We start from the raw sequence: 16613 nt of genomic DNA on the forward strand, positions 1-16613 counted from the left end.
ACTAATTACCAGTTTACCTGTACCTACCATTATGCCTTAACTGCGTTGCCGAGAGCCAGTGCTGACGCTGCAGCAGTAGCCACATTGCCATCAGCCTTCCTCTTGGACAAATTCCACTTTTGGTCATTCCTTCTCGGGGACTTTTTTCTCTTCCCTGTACGCGGTTCGCTTCTTTGATTTTTCCCTCGTCATCTTTTGTAACCATTTTGATTCCTCTTCGTGCTAGTCATATTTCTTTCTCTGTCATCTCATGTATCGCATTTTTTTCTACAAACCAAATATTTTCTACATAAAATTTGTAAAAACTAGGCAGCTTTCTTTTAAAATGTTAAACTTCTATTAAAAACATAATGTTTAACCTCTATCAAATTTGAGTTTACACAGAGAAAAGTTTTGATTGAACCCCATTTATCCCTATAAATTCATTAATGAACCTATTTCTTTCCTTTGAATTAGAAGAGTTCAAAATGGCATTTAGGGGTAAATGACTAAAACTAACTAAAAAAACTTCAAATTAATGAGGGTTTTTAAGTTATAAGAATTTGATTGACTGAGATTCAACTGTACATTTTAGTTGTATTGAGTTGCAGAAACACCCTGACAGTAAACTAATGAATGCTTAATTTTTCTATAAACAATTTCCTAACACAAACAATTGTATTCCTAAATCATCATTGTAAAAACCTAAGATGTTTACAATAGGAATAAATGTTTAAATTTGATGTTAAAGATGCTCCACAGCTCGACAGAGCATAAATGGCATTCATATCATCAGAACAATAATTAGTGTTTAATCTTGTATAAATATGTCTAATTAACACAAAAAATAATATAAGATAATTTATTTTGCCTTTGGTGCATGCGCAATCAGTACTTCATTCCATAAAGGATATAGTGCCACAGATTTTTTTCAGGATGCAATTAATTATTTTTTATATTTTCAACTTAAAGTAAAATTAGAAGCTCAAATTTTTCAATGGTGGTAATGGTGTAAAGTAAGTAACTATTGAAACTGAAGAAAAATATGAAATCATCTGCTCCTGTTTTTGATCGTGAAAAAATATGATTTGTCAGCGGTGGAGCATCTTTAATAATGACCAAATAAACAAACCTCGTCTTTCTTTTCCTCTGATTCTGATTCTTTCGTAGTTTCTTTTTCTTTGTCCTCTTTCTCTTGTTTATCATCTTTTTTCTCTGCTTCGTCCGTTTCCATCGCCTCTTCAGTCTGTACAGATAGAATGATTTAATCATTGCCTTATTCTCTAAAGTTGTTAAATTGACTGGGATAAAATTGTAATTTTACAAACATAAACAGAATCACAAAGATTTGATCCACAGACTAATAAGAGATGTGTAAATGTATAAACTGTTGCACACAGATCATGAAATTTGAATTGGATGACATCTAACATATTCTCGCTGCAAGTGCAAGTGAAAATGGCTTTATAAGGAAATTATTCTAAATACATATTTACATCAATTATATGAGAAAAGAATCTCTGATTGAAAGCTAAGCCAAGCCCAGATTACTATCAACAACTTTTCCTTTTCTTTACCTTTCCCTCGAATCACATACCTAAGAGACAATAGACAGACTACACAATTGACTATATAACTTCACCTTTACCTTTAACTTTTCCCCCAAATCACATACCTAAGAGACAATAGACAGACTACACTATTGACTATATAACATCACCTTTTCTTTACCTTTCCCCCGAATCACATACCTAAGAGACAATAGACAACTACACTATGACAATATAACTTCAACTTTTCTTTACCTTTCCCCGAATCACATACCTAAAGATCAAAGAGACAGACTACACTTTTGACTATAAAACTTCACCATTTCTGTTATATTCCCTCATCGACATACCTAATAGACAAATAGACAGACTACACTATTGACTATATACTTCACCTTTTCTTTACCTTCCCCCGAATCAACATACCTGAAGAGACAATAGACAGACTACACTAATTGACTAATATAACTTTCACCTTTTTCTTTACCTTTCCCCCCGAATCACATAGAGACAATAGACTGACTACATATTGACTATATAACTTCACCTTTTCTTTATCTTTCCTCCTCGAATCACATACCCTAAGAGACAATAGACAGACTACACTATTGACTTATATAACTTCAACTTTTCTTTGTCTTTCCCCACGAAATCACATTGAGGTACAATCGCCAATACACAATACACTATATAACTTTCACCTTTTCTAAGAGACAATAGACAGACTACACTAATTGACTATATAAAACTTCACCTTTTCTTTTTACCTTTTCCCCCAATAACGAATCACATACCTAAGAGACAATAGACAGACTACACAATTGACTATATAACTTCACCTTTTCTTTATCTTTCCCCCGGATCACATAGAGACAATAGACAGACTACACAAATTGACTATATAACTTTCACCTTTTCTTTACCTTTCCCCCGGAAATCACATAGAACAATAGACAGAACTACACAATTGAACTATATAACTTCACCTTTTCTTTACCTTTCCCCCGAATCACACTAGACCTAAGAGACAATAGACAGACTACACAATTGACTATATAACTTCACCTTTTCTTTACCTTTTCCCCCGAATCATAGACGCTAAGAGACAATAGACAGACTACACAAATTGACTATATAACTTCACCTTTTTCTTTACCTTTCCCCCGAATCACATCCCCCCTAGGAGACAATAGACAGACTACACTATTGACTATATAACTTCACCTTTTCTTTTACCTTTCCCCCGAATCACATACCTAAGAGACAATAGACAGACTACACTATTGACTATATAACTTCACCTTTTCTTTGTACCTTTTCCCCGAATCTTTGTCCTTTCCCCGAATCACATACCTAAGAGACAATAGACAGACTACACAATTGACTATATAACTTCACCTTTTCTTTACCTTTCCCCCGAATCACATAGAGACAATAGACAGACTACACTATTGACTATATAACTTCACCTTTTCTTTACCTTTCCCCGAATCACATAGAGACAATAGACAGACTACACTATTGACTATATAACTTCACCTTTTCTTTACCTTTCCCCCGAATCACATAGAGACAATAGACAGACTACACTATTGACTATATAACTTCACCTTTTCTTTACCTTTCCCCTGAATCACATAGAGACAATAGACAGACTACACTATTGACTATATAACTTCACCTTTTCTTTACCTTTCCCCTGAATCACATAGAGACAATAGACAGACTACACTATTGACTATATAACTTCACCTTTTCTTTACCTTTCCCCCGAATCACATAGAAGACAATAGGACAGACTACACTATTGACTATATAACTTCAACTTTCTTTACTTTCCCGGAATCCACATAGAGACACAGAAATGACAATAGACACATAGAGACTACAGACAGAACTATTTAACTTCACCTTTTACCTTTCCCTGAAACACTTAGAGACAATAGACAGCTACACTATTGGACTATATAACTTCACCTTTTCTTTACCTTTCCCCTGAATCACATAGAGACAATAGACAAACTACACTATTGACTATATAACTTCACCTTTTCTTTGTCCTTTCCTTCCTCCTCATCCTTTCCATCTTCTTTCTTTCCTTCAGACTTGGACTCTTCATCTTTTTCTTTATCTTTTTCTTCCGATTCTTTCTTCTCTTCTGTTTTGTCTGCTTCTAAAACATCAAAATATGTTAAATACATATTAACAAAAGCATAGATAAATAAAAGCAGAAGGAGTATTAGATTTGGCAATGACAGGTTCAGATTTGGTTAAGACCATGGCAACCAAATAAATATTCCTCCATTGTTTCCATGGTAACTGTTATTGAAGCATGCGATGTGTCAAATCATAGACTTGAAACTGTTACACCAATGTTAACTTAATTCATTAAAGAATTATTTGACCTGGTCCCAGAATCATGTAACAGTCTTAGACTTAAGTTTTGATAAGCCAATCAAAAATGACTTTTGGTAACATCATCTGTGATTGGCTAAGTCTAAAATTAAGATTGTTTTAGACTTAAGACTGTTTCATGATCTTGGAGTCAGATTTTGAAATATGAAATAGGAAGTTTCATTGTCTTACAGCACAGAAAAAATGGCCCATATGGACAGAAGGACAGATGGACATGACGTAAACCTATAGTCCCCCCTGGTCCTTAGTGAGGGACTATTACCAGACCCCAGGATCATGACAGAACCAATCACAGATGATGTTATGAAAAGGTACGTCATTTTGGATTGGCTAAGCCAAAACTTGTCTAAAATTGCTTCCTGGCCCAGGAGCTAGACCTGCTGATGAACGGCACTCACCTTCTTTAGGCTCTTCCTTCTCAGCTACCGTACCGGCGATGCCGCTCTTCTCGAGACCAAAAACATTATCTACAGCCTTTCCTTCCTTGACGGCTTCCTCCACCATCTTGACGTGGGCGTGGGTCAGGGCAGGAGGAACTTCATCCTTCATCTTAGCAAACTCCTCTGTGGAGAGAAACAGTGGGGATATTTTAATCATATGGTAGGTGTATGATTACAGCCAGAAGGAATAAAAGAATTGTGACTGAAACATATTTTTTTTTTACACTTTAAAAGGGCTATTTCATCAAAATCCCAAATGCAACATCCAAATCTTACATTTATTCAGTTAATATATATATCATGAGTAGTACATGTGACAAAATTTGAAGTTCTGGAGTGAGTTAGATTTTTTATTTTCATAAGCCTCTGATAATGCATCAACTAATTAATAAGTAAATTGCTATTTGCTTAATATGCCTTTGGAATTCATAACTTAAGCAAATTTTGCTGATATTAATTTATACACACAGATAAATTGACTTTTGCAAAAAAGAAAGAAAAACTATCAATACCCAACTAACTAATAATTTAACAAGTATAATTGACAATATTGAAATATTCAGAAGACTTAAGAAATGTTAAGAATTGCGACAGGAGACAAGACTCAAACTTACCTAGAGCGGCCTTGGCTGCAGCACTCGCCACACGTGGGTCAACGACCGAGGCAATGAAGGCTACGGTGGACATGATGGGGTTACCACTTTGGGAGAAGGGGATCGGCTGGAATGCCAGGGGACCTACAAAAGCAAAACAAATGACAATTTATTATTCTTTTTTCACAGGTTTATTGATTTTCACTGATAATTTGAAATAAATTGTTGATTTATCATTTATTTCATTGATAATTTCAACAAATACTAAAGTTATTTCCTTAATGAACTCAATCATAAAACTGTAAGAATAGAAATAGGAACATAAAATCACTCATCCCTGAAAATTTAAAATGAACTCTTCAAGCCATTGAATCAGAAGAGTTCAAATTGTGTTTTCAGGGATGTATGAGTTAATTGAATAAAATCTGTTAACTAATTCATCCCTAAAATTACGAAATGGACTATTCCAGCCTTTGAACTAGAATAATCCATATGCATCTTCAGTGGTGAATAGTAATTTTTTTAATGGATATCAGCATACCAAGGTGTCCGAAGTCCTCCTCCAGGAAGGGGTCCTCGATTGGCAGTCTGAGGAAGTGAAGAATACATTCGTCTTGTGTCCGGCTGCCGACATGTTCCGACACTTTGTTCCAATCATCCTTATACATCTCCAGGGCCTCCAATAACAGTAGAGTCTCCTGGTCCGTCCACTCCCGGGATCTTGTCGCTGCACCCTTGTCCTAGGAGTAAATATCAGAATTAATTTTTGATTTTTTTTTTACCCTATTTCAACGCTTCTTTGTACTGTCATATGACGACTTTGATAAAATCTGAAATTACAGACAATTTTCTTGCTACTAAATTTCTGAATTACAGTTGAACCCATTTTGATATTCAAATACTGTTAATTTGAAATGAAATAGAATTCTTATCCATATGGTTTTCGCTATAATTATTCCGGACAGGATAGTTTACCTTGAGTGCCTTTTTGGCGTAAATGTCCATCCTAAGACTGAAGTTGGAGAGCTCCTTCTTGTCATCTCCGTCACGCTCCTTGTCCTTATCTCCGTCAAAACTGACGATTTGTTTGGCCGCTGATGGCTGTCAAGGAAAATGTTACACCCAATGTTAAAAATATCTGAATAACATTTCAACAATTAGGTTTTCTCCAGATAGCACTTTTCTGAATGAATTAACTGCAGGGTTGCTTTTATCGAAAACAACGCAAAAAATATTTTGTTTCCATTTCAAAATTCCCAAATTTATTTTACTCTAAACCTTCCTTTTTCACAGCGACAGTATTTTGTATTTTTATACCTAAGGATCTTTTCGTGAAGGTTTGATTTTGCCATCTAAACTTCCAGAGTTCTAATTAACCTTTTTGAAACAGGTTTCGGGAGATTTTATTTGCATGATTTTTTTAACGTCCGCGAAATTCAATTGCACATGAAAATAAGATGGTTAACAGTAGTTAATTCTTTCACCCCTATACAACTTTAGTAGACTCTACCATGCAATGTTCTGGATGGGTCCATTATGATCTACAGTGGTGAAAAGGTTAACTGATATAACTAACCCTCCATAATATCACAATAGACATATTGACCTCCCTGTCCTCCCACACAAGGACTGTTATATCTCTCCTTACCTGGTTGATCTTAGGTGGGTTGGCTGGTGCCAGTCCTGAGGGAGTGTCTGCCATGATATGGAAATGTGAGGTGGGTGGAGGACCCATGGCCGATGGCTTGTTGTCAGCGTCCACCTGGTAGTTCAGTAGACCCCATTGTTCTAGGAAGGCGTGGACCCTAAAGGGAACAAACATAATATACATCGGGGCGGATGAGTGGATGTCAATATAATTATGTGGATAAAGTTTAGAATATACATTGATATAAATATTCATAGAACAGTCATCTTGTTTAAAGTTGCTTCGTACATAAATAAAGATTATTTGAATATTTATATCACCTTTTAATTAAATCAATAAAGTTAAGCAAGTATCAAATCAAAGCTTTATGGACTTGTTTTTCAAATATTTTTTAATGAATATCTTCCTCAGATATTCTAATTACACCAAATAATGCAGTCTGATTGAAATACAGATCCTTATAACCACTCTGTTCAACAGAGGATCTGACAACATCCCATCAGGGGTCAGATTTAGGTGACCTTTATACCACCTGTACTTCAGATTAAATGCATTTTCTATACCTTGCTACATCAATTGAAAATGCTATTTCATCGCAGTATACATATAAATATTTAGCTTTGTTGTGATCCTTGGTGAGATGACTAAGTTCACGAAAATAATTCTGACAGCTTTTTTTTAAACTATTTTGCCCTCTGAAAATCTTCAAGATTCTGCAGGCAGCAATTTTACCATTTCCAAAGGTCACTAGATTATGACCCCTAATTGGATGTATAAGATCTTCCTATCAAATGCAGTGATAAGAAGGAACTGTATCTTAATCAGATCGTAAAAAGGATACACATTAATGAGACACATCATTCAGCAAAATTAGTGACCAACAGAACACATATTTTTATGTTCAATCCTTCTTGAAGTCTAATAATGTGATTTTATATGTTCTTACCTCATTATTGCACACACGTCACCAGCCAGATTTCTCCTACAGGCAGTACTGGTTAGGTACTCTGTCGGGTTGAGACGGTACGTGTCGATCATGAAGTTACGGTAGGCCAGGTAACTGGAACATAAACAAAAGGTACATTATTTAAAAAAAAAACTTTTAAACAGAATTAACTCATTCACCCCTGAAGACAGATTTAGACTCTTCTAAATCAAAGATTAGACCAGTCCATTTTAAAATTTCAGGGGTGAATGAGTGAAAGGTTAACTGAAACCATAAATTTTTTGTGATAAAAATTGTACTATGAAAACCGAATTTAATGTTTCTCATTGAAAGTAAAATGAAAAAGAAAAGAAACATCTCTAAGACATAATTTTTTTTCTTCCTCCAAAGAAATCGAAAACATGACACAACTGACAAGGATAACATTATAAGTTCTTCAAAAAATTAAAAAAAAAAACAACAACCAAAAAACAACATTATAAGTTCTTCCATTTTCATGGACATAAAAGATGATACCAATGATTTCAAAGATTTACATACATTTCTGGTGTCTTTGATTTGTTCTTGCTGTTGAAGAACTCCGGCAGGGCTCTCTTCTCTATGGAGTGGACACCATTATAATCAAACCAGGCTGAGTAACTGGGGATGATGATGTGGTGGGTCTGCTCTGTCACATTGTCCTCCTCCTCTTCCTTCTCTTTAGGCACCTCCTCTTGTGCCTCAACCGATTCAACTTTTCCTTCACCTTCAGGGAACTGTTGTGTACAAAAATAGCTTTTATTTGTTAAAACTAGAAAACCGTCTCACTGACATTTGCATATGCAGCAGTGATTTCTAAACCTCTTCAAAACTATTATATTACGTTGTATTATATTCCCAAGAAAACCTGTATAGTAATTTTCATTGAAGCTAGACAATTTTTGAAAATCTTTATCCCATTGAGAGCTAAGAATTTTCAGGGAAATTTTCAATCTGATTAAAATTCAGATCCTTATAACCAAAGGGTCATGTTCGGATGACCTTTTTACCATGTATACTTTAGATCACATACATTTTCTACACATTGCTACGTCAATTGATAGTCCCATTTCGTCCCAGTATACATATACATTAAGCTTTGTTGTGTTCTTTGGGCGAGAAGACAACGGACATGAAAATAATTCGGACAGCTTTTTCAAACAATTTTGACCCCAGTCAAGATTCTGGCAGTGCCAATTTGATTGGCCATTTCCAAAGGTCATCTGGATGTGAGCCCTAATGGGATGTTATCAGATCCCCTTATTAAATGTAGTGATAATAAGGATCTGTATTTAAATCAGATTGGAAAATTTCAAACCATATTGTACATCTACATATACTCTAAGCTCATTACCAAACCTCTGCTAAGGTAATTACGGATAGGCAGACAGATGAACACAGTGATTGCTATAGGGCTCTTGCATCTCTGAAGTGGGGCCTTATTATAGATGAGGAACTTTAATTTCACACATTATGAGAGGTCAGATAAAAGCTCCTAGTGGCAGATTTATTTTCAGACAAATTTCTATTAATTTTTTTTCTGATATTGAAATGACAAGCTGTATGTACCTTATCGTTTGTTTCTTCATCAAGGTCCATAACTGTACCCCCTTTGATTGGCATATTCTCCGAGTCTTTCGTACTTCGTGAACTGCTGGCTGTAACACACACAATTCAAACTCATCAGTTTTTTCAACATTTGTCAGTTCACTTTAAATTTTTAGAATTCATACATTTAAACAAATATTTCAACATATTTCACACATGTGACCAATATATTTTTATTTTAACCAAACACTCTCTTAATTTTTTTTTGTTTACATAAATATTTTTTTCTTTGTGATACTAGACCATGCAAGGAATCTTTTTATACAACAATATTAAAATAATGAGAAAAATAAGCATGTATAGTAGTATGATGTTCACATCTTTTAATGATATAAAAAAAAACCTGACTTTTCTTGTAAAATCATATCTTTAAAACCTTACGTTGTTTAGACAGCTGAACTTCCTGGATGTTGGTTTCCGGGGACGGATTATCCATATCCTTGGTCAAGTCCTCATCATCTTCATCTCTCGTGCTCTTCTTCTTAGTTGATCCTGGGGCTGTTGACGTACGCCCACTGTCAAAAAAAAAAAAAAAAAAAAAAAATCTTTAATAAATATGATAATCCACATTTTATAAATAACAGCATCAACATAGAGGAATATTTAAAATAATTAAATATTTTTTCTCTTTTCAATATGATGGCTAAATGAAGCCATTGTTTTTTGAAGTAAAAAGGAGTTTTAATACTCGCCATTTATGAAGCTAAAGAAAATGAAATCAAATATTAAAATCAATAGAATGTATTAATGAACTGACCTCTTTCGTTTCTTCTTCTCTATGATGGGTGGGGAAGGGGACCGCTTCCTCTTAGTCTTTTTGTCACGTTTTTCTCGTCGGTCACTATCCTGGCTATGAGCCAACTGTAAAACAGATGTAATATCATTAAACATATTTTTCATCTGATATAAAGAGGTTTCCCTTAGTCAATACCTGGTACTCATCATTCTTGAACTAAAAGTTTAAAATTTCTTTCATATAATGTTGTCTTTATGAAAAATTCTAGAAGAAGACAGTATTTTGAAATGGAACAATAATACAATATTTATTTTAGAGCAATCAGTGTTCAATGAACAAAGAATAACTTCAAATAAATACACAAATAACACCGATATTTGTTTTAACTCATACCATGATACTCCTGAAGATAAACCCCTAATTATACATTTGAACTGTTCTAATTGAAAGACCGGTACAGTACATTATGCAGTTTGTGGGGGACAATTTCGAAAGACCACAAGATATGGAAGTGTAAACTGCATTACAGAAAACTGTCCTACGATTCAATCAATTTGGCGACTCAATCCTCGTGGATTTTGAATAACACTTTAAAAATAGTTTTACTTACATCCTCCACAGTCATCTTTACTATCTTTGTTTTCTTGCTCCTCTTTGTTTCAAACTATAACAGAATGATAATGATGATCAGGTAAGAGGTTACAAAGTTATCTATAAATGTTGACGTTAAAATAAATACTACTATCTTACAGTATTACAGACAGACTTTTATGTGTAACAGGATCTCTGAATTATTTTAAAATGTAATTACACATAAGGCTAGCGCTGTAAACTTCAAAATGGTCCTAAATTACATTAATCTTTCTCAGTTACATCAAGTTTTTTTACTTTTAAAACACTATATTTCTTATATGCCAAAATAGCTAAGGTATTTCAAAGGTTACAAAAGGACATGGTCTTTGCATATAAAATTGCAACTAATTAATCTACAGACTTATAAGTACCTTAAATCTCATAAGTTTCTACTCCTTAAACAATAAAATTAAATTCTACCCAAATAAATGTGGGGGGAAATGTTCATTGAATCTTTAGGATCCTAATTGGTGATATCCAAATATCTGAATACTGATTTGGTAAGAAGTACAGACAAATGTGTATCGTGTGACCTTTAATTGAGGAATCTAAATGGACCTACCTCCTCCTCAGCATAGTCATCCTCATTCATCCATTCATTGTATTCCTCAAGGTCCAAAAGCCATCTGGCTGTTACCTATACAACAGAAAAGTCATTGAATTCTTTGTTATTTACATCATAACCACAGAATATCTGCCATAGCAGGCTGGAAGCCTGGATATGAAAGTAGTGTGCAAGTAATATCTAGCCACATGAACCCAGAAACACTACAGAAACAGATGCAAGATCTTGCATTCTCCAAAGGAATTATAATAAGCAACACAGAAAATATGCTATAATAAAATTAGAAGGCTATCTAAATAATTATTTTTAACAGCAAAATAAGAAGAAAAGGAACTCCTGAACCAGGTTCCAAATACATTTGGTAAACTCTAGTTTCTTATGATTAAACTGGTAGCTAATTATTTCTTTAGATTTTTTTTTTTTGTATCTCTATATGTAATACTTTAAATCAATTTCTTTCATACCTACACATGTAATACTGGCTGGTCCAGGGCAATACACTCATTCACCTGAGGCTGTATTGCATGGCTATCCATGCAATAAAGCCTCGTGACGTCACGGCGTCAACAAAATCTATTTCCTCAGTAAAGTTTTAACATTTTTTTTCACAAATATTACTGGTTTTACTATAAAAGATGCAAACAACGGAATTTGTGTTGAAAGTATCACGTAATTTTTCTTGTATGGAAAATTGACATCCAGTCGTTGATTTCTTCGAATTTATTTCAAAATGGCTGGATATTATAGTTGTAAAATTGCAATAAAACGTTGAGGTATGAAAGAAAAAATACTCTTTCATAAGTGGATATGAAGGGTAGATTATACACATATGAAAGAGTCTTACATTATTAACCTGTATGTGTGAATGAATATATGGTATTTATGATTAAGTATTATATTCTTACCTCCCATGGTCCATGGTGAGATTTCTCAGGAGGGTCATCCTCTAAATGGACATCTAAAGCCCAGGTGTCGTAACTACAACACAAATTGTTAATTTCAAACTCAGAACAGCTGTGAAAAACAGATTTTAATAAATAGAAATTTGATTAGACCACTTCATTCGCTTTAAAATTAAGTCAATCTAACAAAGTTTACGGATTCAGAGCTGTGTCATGTTTAATATGGTCTATTTTATTAAAATTTGTATTTCCATCTCACATTTCAGACTATGAGCACAAACAGTAATTATTACACATCAACAGCCATATTTGAATTTTTTCCACTTACCTGTCGGGGTAGATACCACCAGTGTATGAGAGCGTGTCTGTCTCTTTTCATCACAGGACGTATCCACTCTTCTGTAAAAAATATAGAAAGACATTTGATGTAGTCCTTGAAATGAGTAAATCAAAACCATTCAGTATTTGGTTCATGACTATTATAATTCAGTTTTAATCTTGCCCCACATCTATAAAATGTTAATCCTGTGTCATGTTTAATATGGTCTATTTATTAAAATTTGTATTTCCATCTCACATTTCAGACTATGAGCACAAACAGTATTATTACACATCAACAGCCATATTGGAATTTTTCCTCTTACCTGTCAGGTAGATACCACCAGTGTATGAGAGCGTGTCTATCTCTTTTCATCACAGGACGTATCCACTCTTCTGTAAAAAATATAGAAAGACATTTGATGTAGTCCTTGAAATGAGTAAATCAAAACCATTCCAGTATTTGGTGCATGACTATTGTAGTTCAGTTTTAATCTTGCCCCACATCTATAAAATGTTAATGTCAAAATGATCCTAGTTTAAAATCAAAATAAGATGATCAAAGTAATCAAACAATTGATTCATTTTTTGTTAGATAAAATTTTACTGATATGTTATAAATACTGAAAACACAGAAAGGATAAGAAATGTACTGATCAGTGCCAGAAGGATCTTTTCAAAGCTCCAATCTTGATTATTTTGTCTTACCGTCCTTATCACTGTTAGTCGGTAGAGGATGAATGATATGGGTGGCGTCATCAGGATCCTCCGCCAGAGTTCCTTGGTGACGTTTTATGATGTCCTTTAACTTTGGCATTAGAGATTTATCAATGTCAGGCTGTAGGAATATACATGGCATGGTGTGACATTTGTTTTGGACAAGGGACTTCTCGATTTGGAGGAACATCTCCACGTTCCTGTCCATTCGTGATGGAGACTGGAAATCGAATCTTCTCCTGATGGGGAAAACAAATTATTAATACCAGTAAGATGTTTGATCAGCACTTATTTTGAGAACATATTCTTTTTAATTTCTTTCACATGCTATTAATGGGATAGTAATGTAAGATTGTCTTACATTAAACAGACTTAGACACTTACTTTATTGTAAAAGAAGAAAGTGTGGGCCGAAGTAAAAATCTTGGTGGCAAAAATCCGGACACCCAATTTATTTATGGCTGATAAGAGGTTAATATGCCTAAAATTAATACTGTTCAAATACATGATTATCTTAATTAATAAATGAAACAAAATGATTGTATATTGGTCCTCAAAAATCATAAAAACAATTATGACAGGCAAAATAATCAGTGGTCCAGTGATGGGCCCTCAGCTCTCCAACATAAAATCTGGGGGTTCATCAATATTTTAAGAGCCTTGGGCCATCAGCCTTATATTAGTGTTATGTTATAAATACTGAAAACACAGAAAGGATAAGAAATATACTGATCAGTGCCAAAAGGATCTTTTCAAAGCTCCAATCTTGATTGTTTTGTCTTACCGTCCTTATCACTGTTAGTCGGTAGAGGATGAATGATATGGGTGGCGTCATCAGGATCCTCCGCCAGAGTTCCTTGGTGACGTTTTATGATGTCCTTTAACTTTGGCATTAGAGATTTATCAATGTCAGGCTGTAGGAATATACATGGCATGGTGTGACATTTGTTTTGGACAAGGGACTTCTCGATTTGGAGGAACATCTCCACGTTCCTGTCCATTCGTGATGGAGACTGGAAATCGAATCTTCTCCTGATGGGGAAAACAAATTAAATTACCTGAGATACCAGTAAGATGTTAGATCAGCACTTATTTTAAGAACATTATTCTTTCTAATTTCTTTCACATGCTATTAATGGGATAGTAAAATTGTCTTACATTATACAGACTTAGACACTTACTTTATTTTAAAGAAGAAAGTGTGGGCCATAGTAAAAATCTTGGTGCAAAATCCAGACACCCAATTTATTTATGGCTGATAAGAGGTTAATATGCCTAAAATGAACACTGTTCAAATATACGATTATCTTAATTAATAAATGAAACAAAATGATTGTATATTGGTCTCAAAAATCATAAAAACAATTATGACAGGCAAAATAATCAGTGGTCCAGTGATGGGCCCTCAGCTCTCCAACATAAAATCTGGGTGGGGGGGGGGGGGGGGGTCCATCAATATTTTAAGAGTCTTGGGCCATCGGCCTTATATTAGTGTTGATGTATATGGCTGTACAACATTTTGAGACGAAAAAAACTTTGAGAATAGAGAGACGAAGAAACCAACATACCATCCTTGATCACTTTTAAATTTATAAACGGCAGCAATAATGTGACACAAGGCGCCACCAGCTTTGAAGTCTAAGAAACATTTCATCTGAAATTTAAAATAAAAATATTTTTAAATATGGTTAGAATTATATTTACAATATCATATATTGGAATCAATGAAAAAAAATAATACTTTAATAAGTAAAAATTACAAACATCTTGACTTCTAACTGTCATATCCTTGAATTCATTGTATTAAAGTGAATAGTCGGGCAAAGAAAACCAGTTTAAATGCGTTCATTGGCCTTCCAAAAGTTCTCATATTAATACGACAGTCAAGTTCTGCTTAGTTTCCCAGTTCTGACCATTAAAGTAAAGAAAAGTTGAAAGCATTGAAAGCGAGGCTGCATGGAAATGTAACCACGGACATATATAGTGAGCCGGGAGGACGTTTTAGAATTTCCATACTTTAAATTAATTTCTTCGTACGCAGACAGACTTTGACGAGAGATTTTATTTTTCCATTTCATAAGAAATTATACTGGATACATTCACACCATTTTTACCGACTTTAGCCATCCTTGCTCGACTGCTCACTTTAAACTGTGTTGCTAATAAACATATCTTAAAAGTATTTGATCTGTAGTTCTCACATTTTTATCAGTGTCAGCAAAATAACATAAAAGCTACAATAATACAGAAATTGCAGGTTTTTCCCCCTAACTTTGGAAATGGGGCCATGGGCTTTGAATTTTGGAAAACGTGTGACAAAACCAAGATTTGGGAAAATAATAAAAATATAAAATAAAAATGATTAATTGCGTCCCGAAAAAATTCAATGGCACAATGCCCTATATATGGAATTAAGTACTGATTGTGCAGGCACAAAAAAGTGAAACAAAATATTTTTATATGCATACTTGCGTTAATTAGACACATAAAGATACTATTGTACGCCAGTTATTGTTCAAATGATGAGCATCGTATCTGCTCTGTTGGCGGTGGATAAAAAAAGCATTTCCATTGGGGATGGGGTCAAAACATGCCGAGAAAAATGCCTGCATATAGTGGTTTTAGCTATCGGAAACCTTATTTCTTGTTAATGATAAATTAAAATTAATCAATTTTATAGATACAATGTATTCATTAAGCGAATAGCGAGTGAGTCAGCTAAGCCATGTTTCTGGAACACCTAACGTTATGTTATGTACATCACAATGGTAAAGGAATAACCATAAGAGAAATGTACAATGGGCAGGATATATGTCACAATTCTGTGAATTTAACACATACAGGTAATTTGGTGAGAGCAGAGTTGCTGACAGATTTCCCAAATGCATCTTCTTGGAACTGCAACAACTGGATAACAAGGTTGGCCAAACTTTTATTGGTAGGCGGATCAGCTTGCGTGTACTGAAATATGAAAAAATAGGAGAGTGTATTACAAACATCACAATCCAGTCTGTGGGTCGAATTGTCTTGCTATCAATCCGGATATTTTCGGTGCCAAGTTATGGGACTTTATCAACTCTTAGATCAACACATGCAAACTTGAACCATTTTAATCTGAATATAAAACGACATTGTTCTACCAAACAATACAAACACACAAAACTACAGTCTGCATTTTCAAATCAATGTAAAATTTGAACAAAGAGAGATGCCGGCAAAATTTTACATAGCGAACCGATGGTGTTATTGAGCTATATCTTCGAGAATGCACACATATGGGCTAACACACCTTCCTGCAATTTTTATGAAGCCATGTCCGGACCGAATCAAATTGCGCTATTGTTTCCACTGCCTCGTAAAATTTAACATTTGGAGAACCGTCTTTCTTTCTTTGGACCGCCATCTTGGACAAATTTGGCGTGAGCAGTCCCGCACCGAATGTTTTCATCCGTAAATTAAAATTACGGTTTATGGACATTGATAGTCTATATTTCCTTGAAATATGATTTTTTTTCAAAAAAGAATTTGATTTTGAAACTAATTTA

The 16613-nt window shown here is 34.3% G+C and overlaps 1 protein-coding gene across 1 annotated transcript in view; it reads right to left on the bottom strand.

Moving 5' to 3' along the window:
• LOC138322327 (SWI/SNF complex subunit SMARCC1-like) overlaps positions 1-16493 on the bottom strand; it is a 33121-nt gene extending 16628 nt beyond the window's left edge. Inside the window, exons 1-20 of the mRNA XM_069266361.1 lie at positions 16358-16493; positions 15910-16029; positions 14637-14722; positions 13853-14100; positions 12678-12744; positions 12037-12109; positions 11129-11203; positions 10544-10597; positions 9955-10058; positions 9579-9712; positions 9159-9247; positions 8112-8326; positions 7572-7685; positions 6626-6782; positions 5953-6078; positions 5519-5717; positions 4999-5121; positions 4343-4507; positions 3578-3702; positions 1112-1225 (exon numbers count right to left, since the gene is read on the bottom strand). Coding sequence (XP_069122462.1) covers positions 1112-1225; positions 3578-3702; positions 4343-4507; positions 4999-5121; positions 5519-5717; positions 5953-6078; positions 6626-6782; positions 7572-7685; positions 8112-8326; positions 9159-9247; positions 9579-9712; positions 9955-10058; positions 10544-10597; positions 11129-11203; positions 12037-12109; positions 12678-12744; positions 13853-14100; positions 14637-14722; positions 15910-16029; positions 16358-16471 — 2502 coding nt within the window. The 5' untranslated portion in view covers positions 16472-16493. The remainder of the gene's footprint in view (positions 1-1111; positions 1226-3577; positions 3703-4342; positions 4508-4998; positions 5122-5518; positions 5718-5952; positions 6079-6625; positions 6783-7571; positions 7686-8111; positions 8327-9158; positions 9248-9578; positions 9713-9954; positions 10059-10543; positions 10598-11128; positions 11204-12036; positions 12110-12677; positions 12745-13852; positions 14101-14636; positions 14723-15909; positions 16030-16357) is intronic.
• Between the last annotated feature and the right edge of the window lie 120 nt (positions 16494-16613).

Source organism: Argopecten irradians, chromosome 4, assembly GCF_041381155.1.
Source record: "Argopecten irradians isolate NY chromosome 4, Ai_NY, whole genome shotgun sequence".
NCBI lineage: Eukaryota > Metazoa > Mollusca > Bivalvia > Pectinida > Pectinidae > Argopecten > Argopecten irradians.